At 40.6% G+C, this 24,601-nt stretch overlaps 2 protein-coding genes across 4 annotated transcripts; both read left to right on the top strand.

The window, feature by feature from the left end:
• The first annotated feature begins 1,223 nt into the window (after nt 1–1,223).
• On the top strand, nt 1,224–19,145 carry cmtr1 (cap methyltransferase 1). 2 transcript variants are annotated; one of them, XM_038727383.1, is made up of 24 exons: nt 1,224–1,413; nt 2,758–2,862; nt 9,705–9,856; nt 9,970–10,128; nt 10,354–10,446; nt 10,555–10,626; nt 11,264–11,358; nt 11,825–11,897; nt 12,007–12,205; nt 12,316–12,434; nt 12,626–12,722; nt 12,925–13,057; nt 13,814–13,993; nt 14,080–14,136; nt 14,235–14,292; nt 14,394–14,462; nt 15,745–15,876; nt 16,190–16,315; nt 16,619–16,710; nt 16,834–16,902; nt 17,275–17,322; nt 17,416–17,528; nt 17,726–17,834; nt 17,927–19,145. In XM_038727383.1, the coding sequence occupies exons 2-24, from the start codon at nt 2,763–2,765 to the stop codon at nt 18,060–18,062; spliced, it is 2,481 nt and encodes an 826-aa protein (XP_038583311.1). In that variant the 5' UTR covers nt 1,224–1,413; nt 2,758–2,762; the 3' UTR covers nt 18,063–19,145. The 2 variants fall into 2 exon arrangements, with proteins under 2 accessions (XP_038583311.1, XP_038583310.1); XM_038727382.1 differs by having other exon boundaries at nt 1,224–1,635.
• Nucleotides 19,146–20,246: 1,101 nt separating this feature from the next.
• On the top strand, nt 20,247–24,601 carry hebp2 (heme binding protein 2). 2 transcript variants are annotated; one of them, XM_038727386.1, is made up of 5 exons: nt 20,247–20,373; nt 20,655–20,756; nt 21,581–21,716; nt 22,376–22,556; nt 22,718–24,601. In XM_038727386.1, the coding sequence occupies exons 1-5, from the start codon at nt 20,317–20,319 to the stop codon at nt 22,899–22,901; spliced, it is 660 nt and encodes a 219-aa protein (XP_038583314.1). In that variant the 5' UTR covers nt 20,247–20,316; the 3' UTR covers nt 22,902–24,601. The 2 variants fall into 2 exon arrangements, with proteins under 2 accessions (XP_038583314.1, XP_038583316.1); XM_038727388.1 differs by lacking the exon at nt 20,655–20,756 and having other exon boundaries at nt 20,277–20,373.

Below are 24,601 nucleotides of genomic sequence, written 5' to 3'. Positions count from 1 at the left end.
TGTCTTCTAACACAGATTACAATATTTTTGTTCAAAATTCTGAAATTTGTCAAAGAATTACAGTCAGGAAGAAGAGTTCAAGTGTTTCCTCAAATTATCTCTTTGATGTCACGAAAACAGGGCTGATGATGTTTCTTCTGAGAAGGATTTCACAGACTCATCAATGAAGGCATGCGATGCACTGACAGATTAGCTTCAAGCTGCATCACGAAAGGAAGAGCATTTACTTGAAACTCAATAACCCTACAGTACCTACTGTACCTTGCTCAGTGCTTACATTTTGGAAATAAACTGAAAAAGGTATTCATTTAGCCTGTGGGAGAAAAATGATTTTCAGTCAATGGGCAGACAGTCTGGAGCCACAGAGGTTGTGCTGGCATGCTCCTGAGCGCCTTTTTCGCACAGTAGAGCACAGAGCTCTATTATTTTTATAAACTATTGTGAGTTCTTCTGGAAATAGCCTCATAACTGTTTTGACAAACAGCTCAGGATGCTTTTTTACTTACATGCCAAGAACGGATTAACCCTATGTGACAGACATGCAAATTAAGATTAAAGGAAAATCTAATCACTTAATCACACACGCAAAAAACAATGCAATTAAAGTTTTATGCAAATCAGTCCAAGTTATTCTTAGGCTCAAGAAAGTCATCAAAGTTTGCACCCACAAAAGTGTGAAGTTACCATTTTCACTTTAGTGTCAGTGGTAGGCTACTTATCCAGACTAGTTAACATGACATACAGGTTTAAATTGAGTTTTCAGTAGGGTTGTTATTGGGTTGGTTTGTTTATAACTTTTTCAGGACTGCAGAGTAAAAGAAAATAGAGAAGAAACAACTTTAGAATCAACCTTTTATTTTGTTGATAAAAGGGGGAGACTGCATTTTGTACTTGCTACTTCGTAAGAACCTCAATGTTTGTGGTCAATACAAAGCAACTTGAGTGCAAAAGAGTAATATCAAGATATGAACAAAGAAATGAATGCTCTTTCACACAGTTTTTCCTTCTTATTTCAACATTTCATTTCATGAAAAACATAAAGGTCCAAAAGTATATCGTATATGTAACAGCCATCCTTCAAAATAATTTTTTTTAAAGTGATCCAAACAGGGGTCACAAATAAACAATTACAATAAATAAAACAAACAAATAAAATAATAAAAACAAAAACACACAGGCACTTGTATAGACAGTCCTCACATCACGCGCATCATTACTGCGTGTCAGTAAAGGAAGGACCCCTGAAATCTCCAAATAGACCGCGGGCTAATGTAAACTTCAAAAAACAGTGTATTTATTGCAAAAGTTTCCATGCGAATAAAAACGTAACGGGGAAATCTCGAAATATATGCGGAATTAACGCTTTGTCGCTGCTGGCTCACCACAGAAGAGCGACGTTTGTCTTCTGAGCTGGTAAAAACTAGCTGGGTAATTTAGCTAGCTAACAGCTAATGCTGCTACAGCTGCGCAGTTTCGTTTCAGAAAAACACCGAAACACCCACACTGACACTAACCAGCCAAGCATGTTTGCTTTAGCTGTGTATTCCTGCAAATAATATATCTTGGAGAGTGGCATGGGTCGACTTTACCAAACTTTGATAGCTGATTGCTGCTAACTACAACACAACCACAGAGGTAACGCTTCGAATTAGCAGGAAACACATTTTCAGGTTCAGACACTATAATTGTCAACTTCTGGTAACGTGGAGGTTCAAGACACGGCTCGTGGTATATGTGATTAGCCACAGTTTACGCCTCTTTTGAATGTAATATTAATACATGAAAGGCGCTAACTGGGGCCAGATGTCCAAGATAACATGTGAACCGTTTATGTGGAGACTTGTTGCTAGTAATATCCATTTCTTATGCTTTTATCTCAATCCGATATCACGACAGAAAATAACAAGAGTCACCTAACGCCTAACCATGCTTGTCGTGGACTGTGTTTGCCTGGGAATTCCTCAAATTCATTTTTGCATCACAAGAAAACAGAAAAGAATAAAGCAAGTTTAGACCAAACGTATAAATTCAAAGCAGAATAACGTTTCTGGTGGCAGTGTCCACTGTTTTGTAGTGTGTTGTGGCAGTATATCACTGTTGAAACTAAAGGACCGCTTATCATTTTTTCCTTGTCTTCATATAGATGTTATTTATGAATATAGAGTCTGTAAGGAAATACTTCAGTCAGTAATTACACAGCCATGCACAGGGCAGCCATCAGAGCTGCAACTGATTTATCGAGTTACTGAGTTATTTTCATTCATTCATTCTGGTATTAGGTCAAACCAAATGCCAATCAAAATATAAAGTTACAGTACAGTTTAAAATCCATATTAATACAATAATAAATTGAGGGAAAATTAACAGCATATTCTGATTTGTACAGCAAATGTTTTTTGCATTTTTACTTTATAAATGACCAGCATTGTATGCATGCTGCTCTCGCTTTCTAGTTGATACATTTAGATTTTCAGTCCATCCATTAATCAGTTAATCAGTAAAATTATGTTCTAGCTATAAGCTTTATTTAAGCACTATATGTCAAAATGCTTTTGGCTGCCTGTCATACATGCCTCATTGTCATACTTGCTGTTGTGGTTTAGTTTTTGTTTTCTTGACATTAACAGGAAGGTTGACTCTGCTGCCCTGTTCCATTTCATTTAGTTTGATATCCCCCTAACCCATGGTTGTGTATTCCTTTCACAGTCCTTGGTTTTCTCCTATCTAGTTCTTATTGTCCTCTCTGCTCTGTTTCAGCCACAATGAAGAGACGAGCTGAGGCATCATCGTCACCACTGCAGGGAACAAAGAGGCATCGTGATGACAGCAGTTCTGATGAAGAGTCACAATTATCCAGACAAGGTAGACAGATTAATTTCTCCCCTCCAAACAATTTCTGCCATTAGATAAAAGTATGATATTCTACATGCTCTGGGCACAAACTAAATGAGAGAGCTGCTTAGAAATTTATTTAGTATTTGTAAAACATTTCTGTTTAACAATGGTCCACTTGATTTTCGATCCCATGGCATGATTAGCCTGCTTTGCAATGACTGCATTTATGTCCGGGGATCTTGTTTGGCACTGCTAGCTAGCATTACGGTTTCAACCTGGGTGGCTGGAAGTACGTGGATTAGCGTTAACCCACACTCCAACCATGACATCCAAACCATGGATCTACATGCAGTTGGTAATGCAGAAAGAAAACAGCTTCAATGACTTCATCCAAATCTTGGTCGATTCTATGAATAAAAGAATGGATGATATGATTAAAGAGGTCCAGGACCTAAATAGCCGTATGCAGTTTACCTCAAAAGAAGTGGAAGACCTAAAAGAGACATGCGAAGAGTTGACTATAAAGTGCAAATATTCATGAACAGTCATCAATACCGTGTGTGAATCAGTCTTATCAATGACTGGGAAAGCAGACTTCCTCAAGGGTCAGTCGAAACAGAACAATATAATTGTAGAAGGCATTCCTGAGTCCCCATGTGGAAGCTGAGAGGAATCTGAGGACAAGCTCCGTGAGCTGCTCGCTGTAAAGCTGAATGAAAAGAGGATCGAGGTGGAGTTTGCTTACAGGAGGGAAACCAATTTAGGTGACAGACCCAGGCCAATAGTGGAGAAATTCCTACGATATAAGGACAAGATGGTGGTTCTGGAAAGAGGCCATAAACTGAAAGGAACAAACATCTTCCTCAACGAGGACTATGCTGAGGCCGTATACCAGAGGTGAAAAGAACTCCATCCAGCCTTGAAGCTGAAAGAGGCAAACTGAACATTGAACATTGCGTACATCAGATATGACAGACTTATAGTCTACCCTCCCTCCCAAAAGACTGAGAGAGTGGAAAGAGCCAAGGTTATGGGTTCCTAACTTTGCACACACACACAACTGAATTTTGAATAGTGTTGCTCTTTCTGCTCTATTTGTTCTTTTCTATATCATGTCTGTATCTAATACACTTCCTAGGAAAGGATTGAAAATAGCCCATGTTAAGATATGTAGGCTTAGAAATAAGGTTCAGGATATCGATAATTTGCTCATGTCAGACAACATTCATATTCTGCCCATCTCTGAAACCCACTTGACTTATCTGATGATGCCACAGTGGCAATACAGGTATATAACATATATAGAAGGGACAGGGATACCTATTGGGAAGGAGTAGCAATATACATTCAGAGCCACAGTCCTGTTAAGCTCAGAGAGGACTTTGGCTGGATTCACACCAAATCAGATGCAAGAAGCTTCCTTTGGTTTGTGTCCATTTGTTTGAGTCTTGAGAGTGAATGAGGAGGTAGTGAAAAGGCTGTTAATCAGAGAAATAAAATGCTCTGATTGTTTCACAGCATTTACATTGTAAGCATAAATAAACATGCTCACAAACCCTCCACATTGCTGCATAACCCTGCGCTAATTGCCGCAACAGCTGATTTTGTGTGATCATAGCCTTAATGTCAAGTGCTGTTGAAATGTTCACCTGCTTCATTTAAAGTCTTTGCTGTTGGGATGCTGTTATAGGCCACCAAGTTCTGACAGTCAGTATATAGATAACTTGTGTGAAATGCTGACAGAGTATGTGATGTGAATATAGAGAGATTTATTTTCTGGTAGACCTGAACATAAAATTTCTTTCATCAAGCTATCTGCTGAAAAAGAAACTCCTCAATGTAACAAGTGCTTTATAATCTGGTTCAGGTCATTAATTAACCCGCCAGCGTGTTTACTAACGGTGCTGTAATCTGTCCGTGAATGTTCTCAGTCATCCAGGTCATAGTTATCCAACGAAGGTTGAGGTCAAGGGCAACTGGACTTAGTATAGAATAGAAGACGTTTTGTCCCTCATCCAAGAGCCTTCTTCAGGTCTGACTGACTGGTAGGGAAACTCAGCTTTTTAACTTCTGGGATTGATAGCTAGGATCGTCAATAGCGCTGGTTCGTTAGTGCTCCTGGCTGTGGTAACGACAGTGGTCATGGTCGTTAGAGCCACCCGTGGCCAAGTCTGAACGACAATCGGTATCTTTACCTGAGGCCAAGAGGAAATGCTTGCTCAGTTTCCTGGGAAGTGATGAAAGGACAGCATTGTAAGTGGGGGATAAGTGGTGGCGTAGACGCCCTCCTCTGTTCAGCAACGGCTTTTCAACCCGGGTGTAGATGGCTTCCTTGACACCTCTTTCAAACCATCTTCCTGGACTTTGTAGCCAAGGTCCATTGTATCCACAGGCTGTAAGTGCCCCCTTCAGGTGGTTCTGTTTCTTCTCTCTGACTTGTGCACTTGTTGGTATGTGGTCTGCTCTGTGGTGCAAAGTTGTGATGATCCAGACCCCAAGCTTATGCTCCAGTGGGTGGTGGGAATCAGAAAGTAAGTATTGGTCCGTGTGTGTGGGTTTCTTGTAAACCCCAATTTGCAGGCTCATGTTCTCTTCAATGTGTACAGAACAGTCCAGGGCCCCGTTTCAGAAAGCAGGAAAACAAACTCTGAACTCAGGGATAAACTCTGTTTATCCCTGAGTTCAGAGTTGATTGAGCCTGAGGTGGGAAACTCTTGAGTTTTCGGTACCAGAACAGCTGGTCAGAATAAGTTCAATCAACTCTGAGTATGTTGAGCCTGATGGAAGCGCGTGCATGGGGATGAAAAAAAGCCATGATCAATGGAGCGCTGATACTATGATTCACCATGGCAACGGGTAAATAAAGGCAGAGTCTCCATTTTAATCGGGTGGAGCTAGTAGGCCTAATATGAACGTGTGCCAACGTATTTTATTAATGTTGTCAAAACACAGACTATCAGCAGCTAATAAAGAAAAACTCACTTTTAAACCTTTGTTTCAGCTGCATCACAGTCATCCTCACTCAGAAATAGTCACATTATCTCCAGTTGATTACGACGATAGGAATGTTCCAATCTGTGTGACCAGCCTACAGTATGAAAGATTACTGTTCATTGTTCAGTTTTATAGGTTACTAAACAGTGATTACTGCAGTAATTTAGCACACAGTAAGTGTTTGTCACAGCGTTAAAGATGGACATAGATTTTATTCTGTGCTGAGGACAAATCCACGATGTGCGGGGATCTGTCCTAACATCGATGACAGATTGATCATAAAAGCGGTCATGTTCAAGATCATGTTTGGGTGAAAAACTAATAGCCTATCTAACCGGGATTTTAAAGTTTTTAAAGATGTAAATGCGTTCAGATATGTGCTTTGATAGCGACAGAATGAATGAGGAAATGAAATAGTGAGTCAGAAAGCCGCCTCAGGCTCCGCAGGAGGGGAGGAGTCAGAGAGAAACTTCCCGAGGAGGTTAGGTTAACAGCATCAGTAGCCGGAGTTACTGGTCTAGGCATTATCTGATCTCACTCTCTGAAACGGAAAACTCAGTTTCCCTCATCTCAGGCTTAACATACTCAGAATTTTCACTAATCCCACTTTCTGAAGCGAGGCCCAGGAAGGTCAAACTGTTGTTGTGGACATCTTCTCGTGTGAACTTGATGTTACTGTCCATGGAGTTGATCTGTGAAGGCTTGCACCTCCTGGGTTTTTATTTTGACCCAAGTGTCATCCACATACCTGTACCAGTGGCTCGGTGCTGTTCCTCTGAATGAGTGGAATTTCCCTCCACTTCTTTCATGTAGATGTTGGCCACAATGGGTGACACTGGTGAGCCCATGGCACAGCCATGCTTTTGTCTGTAGACTCCTCCGTTGTACTGGAAATAGGTGGTGTTTAGACAGAAGTTGAGTAATTTACTGATCTGGTCAGGGCTGAGGCTGGTTCTGTTGTCCAGGGTGTTGTCTTGTAGTAGCAGTTTCCTTACGGATTCTACTGCCTCCATGGTGGGGATGCAGGTGAACAAAGAGGTCACATCATAGGACACCAGGGTTTCATCTGTGTCCAGTTTTAGTTCTTGGACTTTGTTTACAAGTCAGTGGAGTTTTGGATGTGGTGAGGCGTGTTACCAACCAAAGGGGCTAAGATGGTAGATATGGTAGGAAACTAAACAAGCATTTCCACTGGGCCTCAAGTGAAGATACCAACGATTGTTGTTCAGACTTGGCCACGGGTGGCTCTAAACGTCTTCTATTTGTATTTTTTTTTACAAAGTCCAGTTGCCCTTGACCTTTGTGCTGGAATCAGATCATCCACGTGCATTGATAACATTTACATTAATGCTGGAGAACTTTGCTACACCACTGTATCGTTTCCCAGTGCTCCTGCCTTAGCTGGCTCTTCCACTGCAGCAAAGCAGTTAGGTTCAAGAGCTGTATGCGGAAATATAAATAAATGAAAAATGAATATTGTGACTGAAAGTGTTATGATAATATTGTATCTGTATTTAGGAATGTGTATGGAGTAATGTATAGTGTATTGTGATTGAACTTTCTTTTTAAATGAAGTTATGTATATTTAGAAGCTTCTAGCAGCCTATTAGCTGCCTTATCATGATGCTCCTGCAGCTGGCTCAGAACAAAGCTTTTTGATGCTCTCTAAGGTCTAATGGAAACAACACGCATGTCAGTCTCTCCCAGTTAAAAGTTGTGGTGAGGCTGACGGCATCTCTCCTTGTTTTTGTTAGAGGCATTCATGTATTGAAAATTCCTAGTTGTTTGGCTCTAACATACATACAGTACAGGCCGAAAGTTTGGACACACCTTCTCATTCAATGCGTTTTCTTTATTTTCATGACTGTTTACATTGTAGACTCTCACTGAAGGCGTCAAAACTATGAATAAACACATGTGGAATTATGTACTTAACAAAAAAGTATGAAACAACTGAAAACATGTCTTATATTCTAGTTTCTTCAAAGTAGCCACCCTTTTGCTCTGATTACTGCTTTGCACACTCTTGGCATTCTCTTGATGAGCTTCAAGAGGTAGTCACCTGAAATGGTTTTCCAACAGTCTTGAAGGAGTTCCCAGAGATGCTTAGCACTTGTTAGCCCTTTTGCCTTCACTCTGCGGTCCAGCTCACCCCAAACCAACTCAATTGGGTTCAGGTCCGGTGGCTGTGGAGGCCTGGTCATCTGGTGCAGCACTCCATCACTCTCTCTTGGTCAAATAGCCCTTACACAGCCTGGAGGTGTGTTTGGGGTCATTGTCCTGTTGAAAAATAAATGATGGTCCAACTAAACGCAAACCGGATGGGATGGCATGTCGCTGCAGGATGCTGTGGTAGCCATGCTGGTTCAGTATGCCTTCAATTTTGAATACATCCCCAATAGTGTCACCAGCAAAGCACCCCCACGCCATCACACCTCCTCCTCCATGCTTAACGGTGGGAACCAGGCATGTAGAATCCAACTGTTCACCTTTTCTGCGTCGCACAAAGAAACGGCGGTTGGAACCAAAGATCTCAAATTTGGACTCGTCAGACCAAAGCACAGATTTCCACTGGTCTGATGTCCATTCCTTGTGTTTCTTGGCCCAAACAAATCTCTTCTGCTTGTTGCCTCTCCTTAGCAGTGGTTTCCTAGCAGCTACTTGACCATGAAGGCCTGATTCACGCAGTTTCCTCTTAACAGTTGTTCCAAAAATGTGTCTGCTGCTAGAACTCTGTGTGGCTTTCAGCTGGTCTCTAATCTGAGCTGCTGTTAACCTGCGATTTCTGAGGCTGGTGACTCGGATGAACTTATCCTCAGCAGCAGAGGTGACTCTTGGTCTTCCTTTCCTGGGGCGGTCCTCATGTGAGCCAGTTTCATTGTAGCGCTTGATGGTTTTTGCGACTGCACATGGGGACACATTCAAAGTATTCGCAATTTTCTGGACTGACTGACCTTCATTTGTTAAAGTAATGATGGCCACTCGTTTCCCTTTACTTAGCTGATTGATAGTGAAAACCATTTCAGGTGACTACCTCATGAAGCTCATTGAGAGAACGCCAAGGGTTTGCAGCGCTATCAAAAAAGCAAAGGGTGGCTACTTTGAGGAATCTAAAATACAAGACATGTTTTCAGTTATTTCACACTTTTTTGTTAAGTACACAATTCCACATGTGTTCATTCATAGTTTTGACGCCTTCAGTGAGAATCTACAATGTAAATAGTCATGAAAATAAAGAAAATGCATTGAATGAGAAGGTGTGTCCAAACTTTTGGCCTGTACTGTATCTACCCCACTAAACATGTCACCAGATGTCTCTACATAATTCCTAGAATTCCTAGGACACGACCAAAGCAACACACAGTGAATCAAGTCTTGGTTGCACGGAAGTCACTTCCTGCTCAGATTGCTTTAAAAAACAAGCAACACCTAATAGCCCTGTTCCTGTAACCACATTTTGTACATTTTCTTTATGTAGAGCAATATCAATGTGTAGACAAATATGTTGTAAGATTTCACTTTGTATGTATATTCATTGCTTGTAAATGTTGTGTGTGAATATACAGTGTACATGAATAGTGATGTTTGCCAGAAAGATTATTGTTAGTTATACTTTTTCAGATCATGTTGTTGGAGTTTCTTATCTGTTGTCACGCTTTTGTGTTTTGTGTTGTCCTCAGAAAGAATAGCTGATGTTCTGCATCAACTAATCAGAATACAAATTAAATCCTAAATACAATGTTGGGCTAACAAATTTCAGGATATAAGTCAAGAAGTTATCATGGTTTTAGCAGAGGTTTGTTTGTTTGAATACTTTGGTGTCTGTGCCAGCTAATGTTTCGATATGAACGGTTTGTACCTGTGTGTCTGTCCAGACTCTAGCCAAAATGATTCCCTCAGTGACCAGGAGGATCACAGACCGGGATTCTCCATGCCCTCCATATCATCCTTTGATGACCAAGACGCCGACGCCACACAGGCCTCCTCCAATTTCACTATGTACAACAGTGTCTCTCAGAAACTCATGGTAATGTGTTGAAACCTAACCTGACCTAGTGTAAACTGCCCTTACACTAAATGTTTAGCAGTTGTCTGCCTTTTCCTAACTCCATTATCCTCTCTCACCTCTTACTCCTTTAGGCCAAGATGGGCTTCCGTGAGGGTGATGGTCTGGGGAAGTTCGGCCAGGGACGCAAAGAGATTGTGGAGGCCTCTACCCAGCGAGGGAGAAGGGGTCTCGGTCTCACGCTCCAGGGCTTTCAGGGGGAGCTCAATGTCGACTGGCGTGATGAACCAGAGGTACACAGCAGTAAAAAATAACCACGTAATGTTGTCAGTGGTGTTAACTGTAAATTATGTGAATTGCATGTCTATTATTGCACTACTAATTGTGTGTTTTCTCCTTTGTTTCACTCTCGAGAACTATTTTCTTATCTATACGTATCATATGTATACGTGACCGGTTGTTTCCCATATCCATTGTTTTCTCCCTTTGTTTGTCTCGTTTTCTGTTTGTCTGTTCAGCCCAGTGCCGTAGAGAAGGTAGACTGGTTCCCAGAATGCACCACAGAGATCCCAGATGCAGATGAGCTGAGGGACTGGATGATTCTGGGACGGGTAAATACAAACGCTTAGATATATATCATACACAACGTTCACTCAGGTATACGCTTGTCTCATATGGATTCTTAATGTTTTTAAAGTCTTGGTTTTGACTGCTTACAGAGGAAACTTAAGATTGAGGATGAGACAGAGTTCTGCACTGAAGACCTTCTACACACTCTTCTAAGGTGCAAGGTGAGTTATAACTTCATTTTTATCCCTATTTAATTTTACACATAAACACAAAAACTGAACAAAAAATCTGTATTTACCTCATTATCCAGTACCTTAGTAGTATATACCCAATGTTTAGGAAACAGGTGGCAGTTAGTTAGAAGGTAGCTACAAAAAGACGTCTTGGGTCTGGTGTGAATGGTAGTGAAATGCCAGAGAGGAAATGTGGGAAGCCTCTTCAGCCTAAAGGTAAATGTTTTAATTTAGGGCACAGATAGATAGACAATATGCTGTCTACACAGGAACCTGCATATTGCACACAAAGATGAGTTAATGACATTTTTGTACACCTTCAGAAATGTATTTAAGGTGTGCTGTCTGAGCAATCAGAAGAGTTCACCTTTGCAATAAATTCAAATTCAAATTAGCTTTATTGGCATGATTGTGTAACAACAATATTAAATGTCTTCCTATATTTCACTTGTTGATCAACTATTGGCAATTTCCACAAAGGATCCCTTTTTCTTCACTGTATTGTGCTGAATGAGGATTTTAATGGACTTTTCTATGTGTAAAGATCTGTGAATCGCCCCCTACACAGGATGGTCCCAAATCATAACACTGTAATGTCCCTGAGTTGTGTCTGTTTGATGTTCAGACAGTATTTGATAACCTGGAGGGCGAGGAGATGAGGAGAGCACGAACACGCTCCAACCCTTACGAGACGATCAGAGGAGGTATCTTCCTCAACAGGTCAGTCTTTAGACATTTAACAGGTGGACAAATGATCAATGATATATAAGTTATATATATAAGTTTCTTTATCATCATTTAACATACTAAAGAAATGTAATGATGGCAAATGTAAAACATGTGTCTGTGTGTATGTTTGTGTGATGATACACATTTTAATATGTCATTTGTTCATTATATAAATTCTGTGAAAATGACGCAAATGACTTTTTGCCTTTTGGAAACATTTAGTGACAGGGTTTCTTCTTCAGTAACACAAGAACTATAGTTGATTATTGTATATTATATTACATATAATTCCTTGTATTTTAATACCATTATTATATGGGCAATGTTTTTCCAGTCCTGCTAGTTAATGCCGGATAAATAGCTCACAACTTTTTTAATTTTCTTATGGATTAATGAGTACTCTGTAGTGTGCCAACCCAGACAATGACAATTTGTATTACTTTCTTCCTGTATTTAGAGCAGCTATGAAAATGGCCAACATGGACCACTGCTTCGACAATATGTTCACCAACCCAAAGGATTCACAAGGGGTGAGTTAGTCACAGTAACTGCTGATATGTGTTTCAGTGAACTTCTGTTGGATCAGGACACACAGGCCCATTTAAACAGATGGTGAAACAAACCTCTCTCATTATGCAGAAACCTCTGACAAAGGACCGCGAGGGCGAGCTTCTGTACTTCGGTGACGTCTGTGCGGGGCCTGGAGGCTTTTCAGAGTACATACTGTGGAAGAGGCATTGGCACGCCAAGGGGTTTGGCATGACGCTAAAAGGACCCTGCGATTTCAAACTGGAAGATTTCTATGCAGCGCCGAGCGAGCTGTTCGAGCCTTACTATGGTACGCGCACAAGATCTGCACATCACGTTCAGGGGGAGAACAGACGCTGGTTGTATATGTCTCATGTGATGAATGATTCAGTGAAAGCTTGACCTCTGTGTGTGTCCCAGGTGAGGGAGGAGTGGATGGGGACGGCGACATCACTCGGCCAGAAAACATAACAGCTTTTCGAAACTTTGTCCTGGAGAGTACAGAAAAAAGAGGACTGCACTTCCTCATGGCAGACGGGGTGAGGCTATTCCACATTTTACACTTTTACAGCAGAGAATAATTACTACAAAGTATGCTGCAATAATCCAAAATGCACACATCATGCTGGAGATGAGATCACAGATTGCTGCTCTTGGTGGGTTAAACTGAGATTTCCAGCTTTCTGTTTAGTGGTTAGATCACTTTTGGTTTGTTGACTGTCTCCGGTAGGGTTTCTCTGTGGAAGGCCAGGAAAACATCCAGGAGATCCTGAGCAAACAGCTGATGCTCTGTCAGTTCCTCACTGCCATCTCTACACTCAGGACAGGTACGTGTATGGGCGAGTCACCTACTTGGTCAGCATACCTGTCCATCAGAGGCTAATATTTTAAACTCTGGCAAAAGTGGACAGCTCCTGGTGTTTCTAAGTTTCCTAAAATCTGTGTGAAACCAATATTTATGTGCACATGTACTGTAAGTTTGTGTCAGGGTTCAGGCTAAATGATAGTGGCACTCTTTCTCTTCTCCAGGTGGTCACTTTGTCTGTAAGACTTTTGACCTCTTCACTCCGTTCAGTGTGGGTTTGGTCTACCTGCTCTACCTCTGCTTCGATAGGATCTCTCTCTTCAAGCCTGTCACCAGCAGGCCTGCCAACTCTGAGAGGTGAGTCTGTCTGTCTGTCTGTCTGTCTGTCTGTCTGTCTGTCAAGTCGGCAGCTATTATATTTTAAGCGAATACTAAAACTACAGTAGAGCTGCGTAATGTAGTTTTGTACATGACAGTGACAGCAAGACTACAATACCCACACTTTTTTTAACACAACTTGAGTAATCTACATGTTCTCTGACATTAATTTTTCATTAGCTAGTGGAACAGATGCTGTAAATTAATTAAGCAGGGTTGTCCCAAATACCTTTTTAATCCTTTTTTAAATGAATAACTGAATTTTTGTTCTAAAACATTTAGCCAATTAAAAGCAAATCAAAGGCTGAAAAGTGGCAGCAGCAAAAGGTTGTGGATATGAAATATTACTTGGAGCAATATTTGACTTCAGCACATCATTGGATGCCATGATGGAGCATTCCTCAGACTTTTTAACCTTTTTTTACTGCTTCATTTAGCCTCAGCGGGGCTGTGCAGACAAACAAAGCAAATGAAATACAGGAAATATGTATATAAATATATATTTGTGTTTGCTGTTATTTAGATTTGTCAATTCTTGTGTGAAGGAAACTATTTCCTCACCAGTAAACACCCAAAATTATAAATGAGGTCTAGGCAGAAAAAGTTAAGTGTCTCGATCAGGAAACAGGACAATGTCTCTGCTATGGATCCGATTTTTGATTAATACTGAGAAGAGAGAATTTGCCGAGAACTATTTCCATCTGTAAATCTTATCGCACTCTTTGTCATCTGCAGGTACGTAGTGTGCCGTGGTCTGAAGCCCGGTTCAGACGCCGTCAGGGAATACATGTTCAGAATCAACCTGAAACTGAACCAACTAAGAAACACGGACTCCGACGTCACAGATGTGGTTCCCCTGAGCATCATCAAGGAGGACACCGACTTCTACCAGTTTATGGTCAACTCCAATGAGAAGTAGGGACACACACTATTCACTAAGACCTTAATCTTTTCACTTCAAACTGTGTGAATGACAGAAATTGAATTAACTCTTGCTGCAGCCTCTGTGCAGTCCAGATCAAGGCCTTGGCTAAGATCCATGCCTACGTGGTAGACCCGTGAGTAAACTTTGTTGTACTTGTCTATGTGCATTTAGCCATGTGTTAGGGTGTTTGTGTATGCAACCGACTATGTGATGCTGCGTTTGTTTCTCTAGGACCCTTTCAGAGCCGAGGCAAGCTGACATTAGGAAGGAGTGTCTGAAACTTTGGGCCGTGAGTGGACAAGCTGAGAACCACATACTAATAGAAATAATAGAGTTTGTTGAATAATGCAGTTTTATTCTCTGTCATTCCACCGCTAAATCAATTTCCAGGTCCCAGACAAGGCCAGAGTTGCTCCTGCTTCCTCAGACCCAAAGTCAAAATTCTATGAACTGATAAAGGTCAGTTTTTCCACGACTTGTTAAGAATGAAATCAAATAAAAATTTTAAAGAGGTCATATTAGGGTCATTTTAAGGTTCATAATTTTATTTTGGGGTTGTAGCAGAACAGGTTTATATGGTTTCATTTTCAAAAAACACCATATTTTTCTGTCATACTGCAGCTCCTCTTTTCACTCGTGTGCTGAAGGCTCGGTTTTAGCTATCGAGTGAAGCATCTCACTTTTATATGATCTTTGTTGGGAGCACATACGCAGTACCTAGGTAAGGACTACCGAAAAAAAGCTGCTTCTGTGGGCGGACGTCTCGTCACTGTGTGTGCTGCAGCCATAGACGGTATATTACTGGACGAAGCCACCCCGCTGATTTGAATGGAGAGCAGTGAAGCCAGTTTTGGACCAATAAAATACTACTAATATAAGTATATAAGTCTGGCCCAGCGTCTTCTGCGCATAATTGCGCAGCATAACCGTTGTTTAATGACGTAGAACAACGGCAGAAACACTGTAATTCTGGTAGCTGCATACCTGCGCCAACAAAACGTTTCATGCATCAGAGTGTTTGTTTGACTCGGATCGTCACTGATTAATCAGCCCACCTACGAGGCTGTCACCTACGCAGCGTCACTGATCGCCAAATAGTTTTTTTAGATTGCCGAGAGTTTATAATCTAAGCAGTACGGTTATATCTCTCATGTGCGACGGGTTGTCACAGGGTTTTGACGTCATTTTTGGGCCTACATGGATCCCTCCGTGCAGGCTTTGGTTGGCTTTACTGTCCGATCTCTGGCTTTCCCCCTTGGCTGCAGCTCAGTGTGTTTCTCCACTGGTGTTTTTGAGGACGTGCCTGTATAGCTGCTAGGCGAGCATTATGCTGCGTGTTATATAGTGACGCAGATAGGTTATGTAAGTAAAGGCTGGACTACGATCGAGCTGTTTTCAGGCAGTTCAGGAGCTGTGTTTTCTGTGGGAAATGTTAACTCCTGTTGGGATGGACTTCCTCTTTCACCTTGCAAACCTATTACATGCACAAAAAAAGATATATAACACAATAATGGAGAGGTAAAAAAGCAAAAAACATAATATGACCTCTTTAAGCATCTTTGTACACTTTAGTGGATCTTTGAGATTTTTGTTGTGATGGTAAAATTCTGATTTTTAAAACAAGTATCTTGTATTTTGTCAGTCTATCAAGCTAAATACTAGCAATGGGAAACACTGTCACAAACGGTCACGCATTTATCTCCATGTCTTTCTGTCTTACTTTACAAACGTCGCACCGCAGAATTCAGATGTGGAGTCGTTCCAGTCTAAGCTCACACCTCTCAACCAGACCACACTCGAGAAGCTGCGTCATGTCCTGGACCACAGGTGCATTGTGGGAGGTGGAGAGCAGATCTTCCTTCTAGCGCTGGGGGTGAGTCTTAAGAGACACAAAACACCAAAACGCTCTTTGTGTACAGTAGGAGTAGGATTTGTCTTTTTCAGCAGCTCCCATCGGCACATTATTACATACAGTAATGGGACAGCTAGGCCCATCAGTTGCAGCTATTTAATGTGTAAGAAAAGATTAAAATAGAGCCATGCCTATTCACCCCTAATGTATTTTTTTATTATTTCTTTTTAGTGGTGACCAGAGAAGCTTTACTGCTTTTTTAAAGCATGGTAGACTGCGATTGAACCTGTTTTCATTTTTATCTGTTCTCTCCATTTCCTCTTGGCTTGTGTAGAAGTCTCAGATATATACATGGGATGGGAAGATGCCTGTGCGCTGGAGGAAACTGGAGAATTTCAAGCTGGAGCTTCCAAGAGATACACTTCTAAGTGTGGAGATTGTCCAAGAGCTGAAGGGCGAGGTGAGTAGAGGGAACAGATGAAATATGGGAGCCAGTATCCCAATCACTTTTATGTTTATCTCCATTTCTGTTCATTTGGAAAGAATAACAGTTGTTCTCACTAGATGATCTGTAGCTTCTTTCTTGATCATGTTCTCCTAAAATGGGGTTCAGGCACCAACTGTTATAGGGCTCTGTTGTATTTGTAGGAGTTTGTGGTCATTATGACCCCTTTCCCCAAAAAAGGAACAGTTGCATTTTGTTACACCCAAAACAGGTTTGTTATGGTTTTACACGTATAAATACAGAATATGTGGTCCACAGGGCAAAGCTCAGCGGAGGATCAACGCAGTTCATGTAATGGATGTACTAATACTGAATGGCACTGATGTAAGAGAGAAGCACTTCAACCAAAGGTAGGGCAGAGTCACCTGTATCATTGAATCATTGAATCTTTCCCTTTTATTAATTTACTTATTGATCTTTGTCTTCATTTCAGTTTTCTATAGTTTACTAAATAATGCACATTGTATGTCCAGGATCCAGATGGCTGAGAAGTTTGTGAAGGCAGTGTCCAAACCCAGCAGACCAGACATGAACCCTATCAGGTATTAATTAGGGCACAAGCACGAAAGTACCAGGGCCAATTGCTCTCAGTACTGAAAGTGCAAGGAACCTTTTGTTTTTGTAACGACACACTCCATGACGCAGTTTCTGATTACGTGAATCCCACATGGTCAGCAAGTCGACATGACGTTGAAATCAAACACACAGGTTATTGACAGAACTCTAAATGCATCTGAACTAGTTATTACACTGCATTAATATTATACAATTAATTATTAGGAGGCTTTAAATGTATGTATAGGTGTCTTGGAAGATGTTGTAATGTATTGTATTGTCATATGTGTGTCAGTGTAACTTTTAAATGCTGTTTGTCTGGAGGTAGTCTTAAATGTAATGTGTCTTTTCCCAAACAGAGTGAAGGAGGTTTACAGGCTGGAGGAAATGGAGAAAATCTTTGTCAGGTACAACAGGACTATAAAATCAGGCCGAGTTTCATGTATTTATTTACTAAATGTTGAGGATTTTCTACAATTTCATCTCTTTTTATTATCCAGGCTAGAGATGAAGGTGACAAAGAGTTCAGGAGGAATCCCGCGTCTGTCCTACACCGGCAGAGATGACCGACACTTCCTTCCCACGGGCCTTTACATCATCAAGACTGTCAATGGTATGTACGGTGTTATGTGTTTGTCAAAAAGTGTCACTTTAATTCTCTTGTAACTTTTTTTTCATTTGTCAAAGACTCAACAGTCCCCTGGGGCAGAACACCTTGTGTGTATGTGTTTAGTCTGGGACTGTTGAGTCTTTTTTACTTTTCTAATAAAAAATACTAATAAATGCATCTCCTCCCTCTCCATCCCTCAGAGCCGTGGACGATGGCATACAGTAAAAACTCCAAGATGAAATTCTTCTTTAACAAGACAACCAAAGAGTCCACCTATGAAATGCCACCCAACTCTGCTGCCCCCTTCCAGTAAGCACTCCCTTCTCTGCCCACATTGAATTAATTTATTTTTAAATTTAATCAATGAATAAACAGAATCCTTTCTTTGTCTTCATCCTCAGCGTTTGCCACTCTGAGCGGCTCTTCTGGGCGTGGGTGGATGGTGTGATAGTCCATGACTCTCAGACACGGATGGACCCTGAGAAACTGTCCAAAGATTATGTTTTGTCCTTTGTCCACCAGAATTACCAGCCCTGAAACACTCACAGAGCCCCAGAGCTTCACCAGCTACAACCTAGAGCCAAAATGCAGTAACTTATGGAGGATATAGAGCCTTAGAAATGGTCATAATACAGTGCCTTAATTGATATTTATGTTGACCCTAAAAGTGGGATTCATAAATGTAAACTTAAACAATAAAGTTGTTATTAATCCCTATTTTTATTGTCCATTTAAATATCAATTAATAAACTGCTTTATAACCATTGCAAGGTTCTCTATATCAGGTCGCTCATAGAAATGAATACCAGATTGTAACTGGAGTTCTGGAGCTCAAGTGATGAATTGTTTGCTGGTATTTCTAGTGGTGACATTTGCACTCTGTGTAAGCAACGGACATTTGACAAACCACTCTGTCTTTCTGCCTTATCACTGCCCTTGGCTCTATGAAATGTAATGAATAAGACTCGCCTCATCATAGGACGATACGGAGACAAAACGCTGCTGCCGTCTCTACATTGGATTGCATTGCATGTCCCTGTAGATCAAATTCATACAGTTTCTCGTCCAGACAATGCTTGTGTGTGTGTGCGCATATGTCACAAGAGAGATGCATCTGCGATTTGGATAATTCTAGATAGAGTTACAAATGTTAAACTATGCATCCATATCTGTAAACACAGTCTTTGCTTGCCTTGCCCTGCTCGAAACACAGCTACTCCTCTCATCACCTCCATAGAGACCAGGATCTGTTTGCCCAGGCTCTCACACCAACAGGCTCCTTTTTTTTCACACTTGCAAAACTGTAGCCGAAGCCTAAATACAACAAACAAGAACTCATCCTCACCATCATTTCAACATGTCATGTCAGATACAGATGTAGCAGCTTGTTCCCATTCGTACCTGTTCTGTCACATCTAAGTTAAAAATTCAGAAGGTGTTCTGTTAGGTTTTAGTTTGTTTCTACTCTGACACCTCTTTGTGATTGTGCCTCATATCGCCTGGACTGTGTGTTTCTTAAATACTGCAAATTTGTTCTTTTTTCTTGTAAAGTTAGCAATCAATCCCTTTTGATGTAAATAATAATGTAGGAAATAAATGGGAGGTGCTCTTAGAAGTGACTTTCAACTGCCTGTTGAAATTTCATTCCAACTATCGTCTGAGTGCCAAGGAAGGTTAAAATCATTGATGATCATGATTGTGACAACAATGACCTGGATGACGAAGAATCTTCACAGAGATACAGTCTGAGTGACAATAACTATGGCTGGATTAAGCTGTTTGGAGGCCCCTGTTACCTTCAAGTTCCCATCAGGTGCAGTGACCACAGCGTAGTATAGATGGAAACTTCCTAGATAATTTACATGGAGACCCAGAAACCAAACAGTATTTATATACTGGAATACTACCTGCCCCAGGCCAGTGGTAGTAGAAATATTTAGATATTTTACTTGAGTAAAAGTAGTAATACTATAATGTAAAAATACTCTGTTACAAAAGCCCTGCATTTAAAATTATACTTAAATAAAGGTACAAAGGTAGTAGCATTAAAATATTCTTAAAGTACTCATGCAGAATGGCACATTTCAGAACAATGTATTTTATATTACTGGATAATAATTATTGATGCATTATTGTTTACATTACCTTGATGTTGCAGCTGGTAAATATGGGTTTTTATTTGTAGCTCATTAGCTCAGGATTAGGCTGGGAATCCAGCTCGGACCAGAGTTGCGGAGCGTGGGCTGGTAGCTGGAGAGGTGCCAGTTCACCTCCTGGGAGGAGTCCTTGAGCAAGCACCTGAACCCCAACTGCTCGGGGCAGCCCCCTCACTCTGACATCTCTCCCGTGTGTTGCTATGGGTCCTCTTTGTGCATGTGCATGTGTGTGTATTTCGGACCTGAGTGTAAAAATACCAACATAATAACAGAGTGAAAACATTGAGTTTCCCCTCGCGGGATTAAATAAAGTATATCTTCTTCTTCTTGTTGTTACTGTATGAACTGCGGAGTAACGTATTGACAGATGTCCTCATGGGAACTAGCCAGAATGCAACGTACCTTGTGGCGTAATTTGAACCTGTAACTTAGATTTTTACCATTCAGCCCGTATTCCTGCGCCCTGTTGGGGAGCTCAACCCCACCCAATAGAAGTTTAAATGGATGCCAAAGTTGAACTTTTCCACCTCTTTATTTACTTAGCGGTGTGGATGTCAAACATTGGGACTCTTATTTTGAAGTTGCAGTCGCTCAGCCAATCAGATGTCAATTTTTATGTAACAGGAAGCGATGTTATGAAAGCAAACGCACTTGACAACCTGACAACAAGCACCAAACGCGTACATTTACAGGTAATTACGTATATATTTGTGTGTTTATTAAATAATTTTACAAAATGACAACATTCCTGTAACAAAAGCGTCAAGTTAGGCGGTGAAGAATTATTCCCCCGACTATGAATGTGTATTTCCAGAGTTTTGTAAGCTACTACATAACCAGCCTCATGTGACGTGATGTAACTGGTTATAAGACAGTCCGAGCTTTTCATTTCATTTACATTGCCTAATCCTGCATTGGATATACTTTATCCGTTGTAAAACGTCTGAGTTTGTCGATATTTTACTTTAAAGAGGCAGTTTTGACCAACCTCACACCAGCCATGCTGAAAGCTGTGGGACAAGTTTTGTTCTCAACCGGACTGCAGAACCCGAAATACACAGCAGACGAGAAAAAGGTAAATGATTCCCAGATGAACTGTAGGACATTAAAACAGATGATGATTGTTCTGTTTATCACACGGCCATGTGATGGTGTGCGTTACATTTAATGCTAAAAAGTTTTAGAGATAAAAGCAGTAGACCATCCCAAATTCGCTACTTGTCTCGGGTTTAAAGTTGTTGATTTGGGGATTATAATTGATAATTGGACAAAACCAGACATTTGAGGGTGTCCTCGTGGATACTGGGAACCTCTGATAGGCGTTTTTCAAAGTTTTCTGTAGGGTTGAAAAGATTAGTTTATCGATTAGTCCATCAACCGGTCATTTATCAAGTGAAATGCCGAACATCTGCTGTGACAATTAGCTGCTTATCTTCATTTAACCCACTTCAAATTTAGCATCTTGTCACCTTGGGATATTGTGATGGGTGTTGCAATGTGTCAAATGTGTGACCTGTTAGATCTTGTTACACTAGAGGGTTGACAATAATACTAAATGATGCATTGACCAAAGTGTGGTGTTGTATCACTACTAACAATGTTTGTGACCCTAACTTAATATTATATAATAATAGAGGTCACCACATGTGGGAACATCTAAATATCAATAGATGAAACTTTATTGGCGTAGCACCTTCCATACAGGTTAATGCAAATCATAGATGACTGACAAGCTGATAATGAGACAGTACAAATGACCATCAGCCCAGCAGATCAGAGAATGTGGTGTAACATTGGTGTTTTCATTAGTTTCGGACTGATTGGTTAAATGATTAATTGGATTTTTTTTTTTTTTACCAGATTCATTTATGAATGCGTGGATGTATGCGTGTTTTGCAGGGACAAGACTACGAGATTCGCACCTACCATGCGACTAAGTGGGTGAGCACCACTCTGAGTGGGATGCAGTGGGACACAGCCATGAATGTTGGCTTTCGCCGGCTCTTCAGCTACATTCAAGGCAACAATCACAACAGTGAGTTTCATCGTGTTTGTTCCTAGAAAGGCAGAAACACTCCCTGTGCAGTCTGATGCAACATCGGTTTCTTTTGTAGTCTTTGTTTTGTCGAGACGTAAAACTTGACTAAATGAAGTGAAACTTTACTGAACACACTCGGTCAAGTGATTAATGTTCAAGTGTTGCAGAATGAAGAAATGGATAAATTGGGTGCAAAGACAAGAGTCGATGAATAAATGCAAGAGTCAATGAAAAAGTGCACTTTAGCTCTTGCTCAGCAGTTTGTAACAGCACCGCTGCCTTTGTCTTACTCAGCAGTTTACACCAGCATATTTATGAGAATTTACTGTATTGTTTGTGCTGGTGACTATAGAGGTCTGCAGTATAATCTAGTGTGATCTGTAAACATGGTGATTAATCCTCCACATCTGCCACACACTGTGGTTATATGTCCACCATCTGTTCAGGTATCATTCATTATGTACAGAAGTTTGGATGCTCCAGCTGGCAACTGAGGGTTTTTTAGAAAATTTAATATCTGTGTGCATCTTACAAAAGCTGATTACATGTCAGAACAATCATCAACATCAGTGTTATATTTCTTACTACATGTATGTCCTTTTTTATGTTTTATGTTAGTTGTGACTTTTCTTTTCTAAAATTTACTTGTTCCTCAGAGGTGAAAGTGGACATGACTGCCCCCGTGACGTGCCGCGTGGACCCTGGAGCCGGCCCTGCATGTGAATCTCAGTTCACCGTATCCTTCTATGTCCCGGAGGAGCATCAGGACAACCCACCGGAGCCGAGCGACCCGGAGGTGTTTGTGGAGCACAGAAAAGAGTTCACAGCTTATGTCAGGTAGATTACAACCAACTGATATTGTGTTAAAGTGTCAAAATGACCCTCTGCCAGTCTTATATTTATTTACTAAATATAATTGAAGAATTGATCAAATGAAGACTTTAAATCCCTGATGTGCAGAACTTAATCTTAGATCTTTCTCTTGTTCCTTCCTCCAGGACATACGGTGGTTTCTCCAATGAGAATTCAAAACGTGAAGAGCTCCTAAAACTTATGGAAAGCCTGCAGAGAGACGGAGTCCAGTACATCGACAAGCCGTACTACGCAGTCGGGTATGACAGTCCCTTCAAACTGACCAACCGCAGGAATGAGGTCTGGGTCTTGAAGAAGGAGCCGGAGTAGGAAGTTTAAAGGTCAAGCAACACTCTATAAAATAGTCAGGTGTAGGAAGGAAAGGTTTTACATGATCTTTTGATTACACTTGATACGTTTCAGACAGCACTAATCAATGTCCAAGGGAGAAAAAAAACTGTCATTGCTATTATGGAAGTATGATGAATGAAATGGAAGGTCATAGGTCATACTATCGACCAACATTTGTCTGATGTTCTGCTTCTGCTTTATTTTACTAAAAGTTTGACTAAAAGTTACTGAATTAAAGACTCAGTAAAAGTCTTGACAAAGGGACCAAACAAATGATTACAAGAGCTCTCAGAGGCCGTCGTCAGCAGAAGAACCCATAAGAAAAAGTGGATACAGTGGCGTAATAATTCCAGCAGGCGGTGCCAAGTAGTCAGAAGACATTTCTCTCATATAGTGCATCTTGTTTTGGCAAAAAACTCCAAGTGCCTCTTTATAGTTTATTTATATTTAATACCTCTTTATTTGATTCTTTTTTATGAATGACTCGTTTAAAGTACACTAATTATCCGGTTATGTTTGCGCACATTGCTAATTGCTATTTTGTTTTCAGACCACCCTTAATATAAAAAGACTGTGCAGGATGAAGAAATCTAGGTTCATGTTTTCAAGCCTGTCTTATAGCAACACTTAGATAAATTCAACTTATGTACATTAAAGGTGTTATCGAGCGCTGTAAATGTTCAACATGTCCATACCGGCTGGAAAGAGACTGTGTCCTAATTCAATTCCAGTTTAAAGTGATGGTGGACAAAATGCGCAGTCCTCGTTCTCTGCACTCTTAACGTTGAGTCAAAATGAGGCTTTTACAAAGTTAGTCTAGTAAAGTGTATCTTACAAATTATGTTCTTTTTTTTTTAGTAACAAATAGCATCTTAGTGTCAATTTTTATTAAAAAAATTCTACCTGACATGTCTGACTCAGACTTTTGAAGCCTCATTTCAGCCTAATCTGAGATAATATTTTACACAGTACTGTGGATTTTCTTCCCCATCACTTATATTGGAATGACCTTAGGAAGGGATCTCTTTGCAGCCAATACAGACAGGAGGAATGATTTCTGCACCTATAACCCATTCAATGTACAAATGGGCCTGCTAGTATTTTTTTAAAACAAACTTGGAAAAAAATGTGAACCCATCCTTTAACTCTGTGGGACAGCTGCAAAGTTTTGGCAGCAGATGCTTTCTCTTGTCTGTCAGTGGCCGTGCTGTGAAGGTGGCTCTACCTGCCTGCCTGACAAAATGTTGGTAAATATCGGTTTGTGTAATGGTAGACCTGGCTCATCGTCACCGCCATCACGCTCATTACGATGAGCTACTGAGTCATAGCAAATCTGGACCAGTCTCAGCAAAAAAAACCCTGATGAATTAATAAGCGTGTCTTGTCCTGCCTGTTTGGTGTGTTAAGCTGAGATTTACCAACATCTTTGGTGTATGTTAAGATGTGGGCAAAGAGTGACCCTTACTACCCAACATAAACATGATGCCTTCTTTAATCTGAGTTTACCTCCTTTTATACATTAAATCATATTAATGATCATACTTATAGCTCGTGATGTACTGGAAGGTGTGTGTTTTTAATCCTTTAGAAGGGATACTACATGGTAATGATGACCCTTGCCTTTAAATGAATTAAGAATGTAAAATATACTATCATTAATAATAAACATAACTTGGCAT

This window comes from Micropterus salmoides, unplaced genomic scaffold, assembly GCF_014851395.1.
Source record: "Micropterus salmoides isolate LMB-PRFRI ecotype aquatic unplaced genomic scaffold, ASM1485139v1 Ms_hic_scaffold_18, whole genome shotgun sequence".
Lineage (NCBI taxonomy): Eukaryota > Metazoa > Chordata > Actinopteri > Centrarchiformes > Centrarchidae > Micropterus > Micropterus salmoides.
The sequence above is the reverse complement of the archived record's forward strand: the minus strand, read 5'-3'. Positions and strand labels throughout refer to the sequence as shown.

What these genes read in the sequence shown, in the direction of transcription:
- hebp2 (XM_038727386.1), top strand. Translation starts at nt 20,317, where the DNA reads ATGAAAGCAAACGCACTTGACAACCTGACAACAAGCACCAAACGCGTA. An exon ending in ACACAGCAGACGAGAAAAAG is followed by an intron (nt 20,757 to 21,580) that starts GTAAATGATTCC and finishes CGTGTTTTGCAG; the next exon opens with GGACAAGACTACGAGATTCG. An exon ending in TCAAGGCAACAATCACAACA is followed by an intron (nt 21,717 to 22,375) that starts GTGAGTTTCATC and finishes CTTGTTCCTCAG; the next exon opens with AGGTGAAAGTGGACATGACT.
- cmtr1 (XM_038727383.1), top strand. Translation starts at nt 2,763, where the DNA reads ATGAAGAGACGAGCTGAGGCATCATCGTCACCACTGCAGGGAACAAAG. An exon ending in ATGGAGAAAATCTTTGTCAG is followed by an intron (nt 17,323 to 17,415) that starts GTACAACAGGAC and finishes TTTATTATCCAG; the next exon opens with GCTAGAGATGAAGGTGACAA. An exon ending in CATCATCAAGACTGTCAATG is followed by an intron (nt 17,529 to 17,725) that starts GTATGTACGGTG and finishes TCCATCCCTCAG; the next exon opens with AGCCGTGGACGATGGCATAC.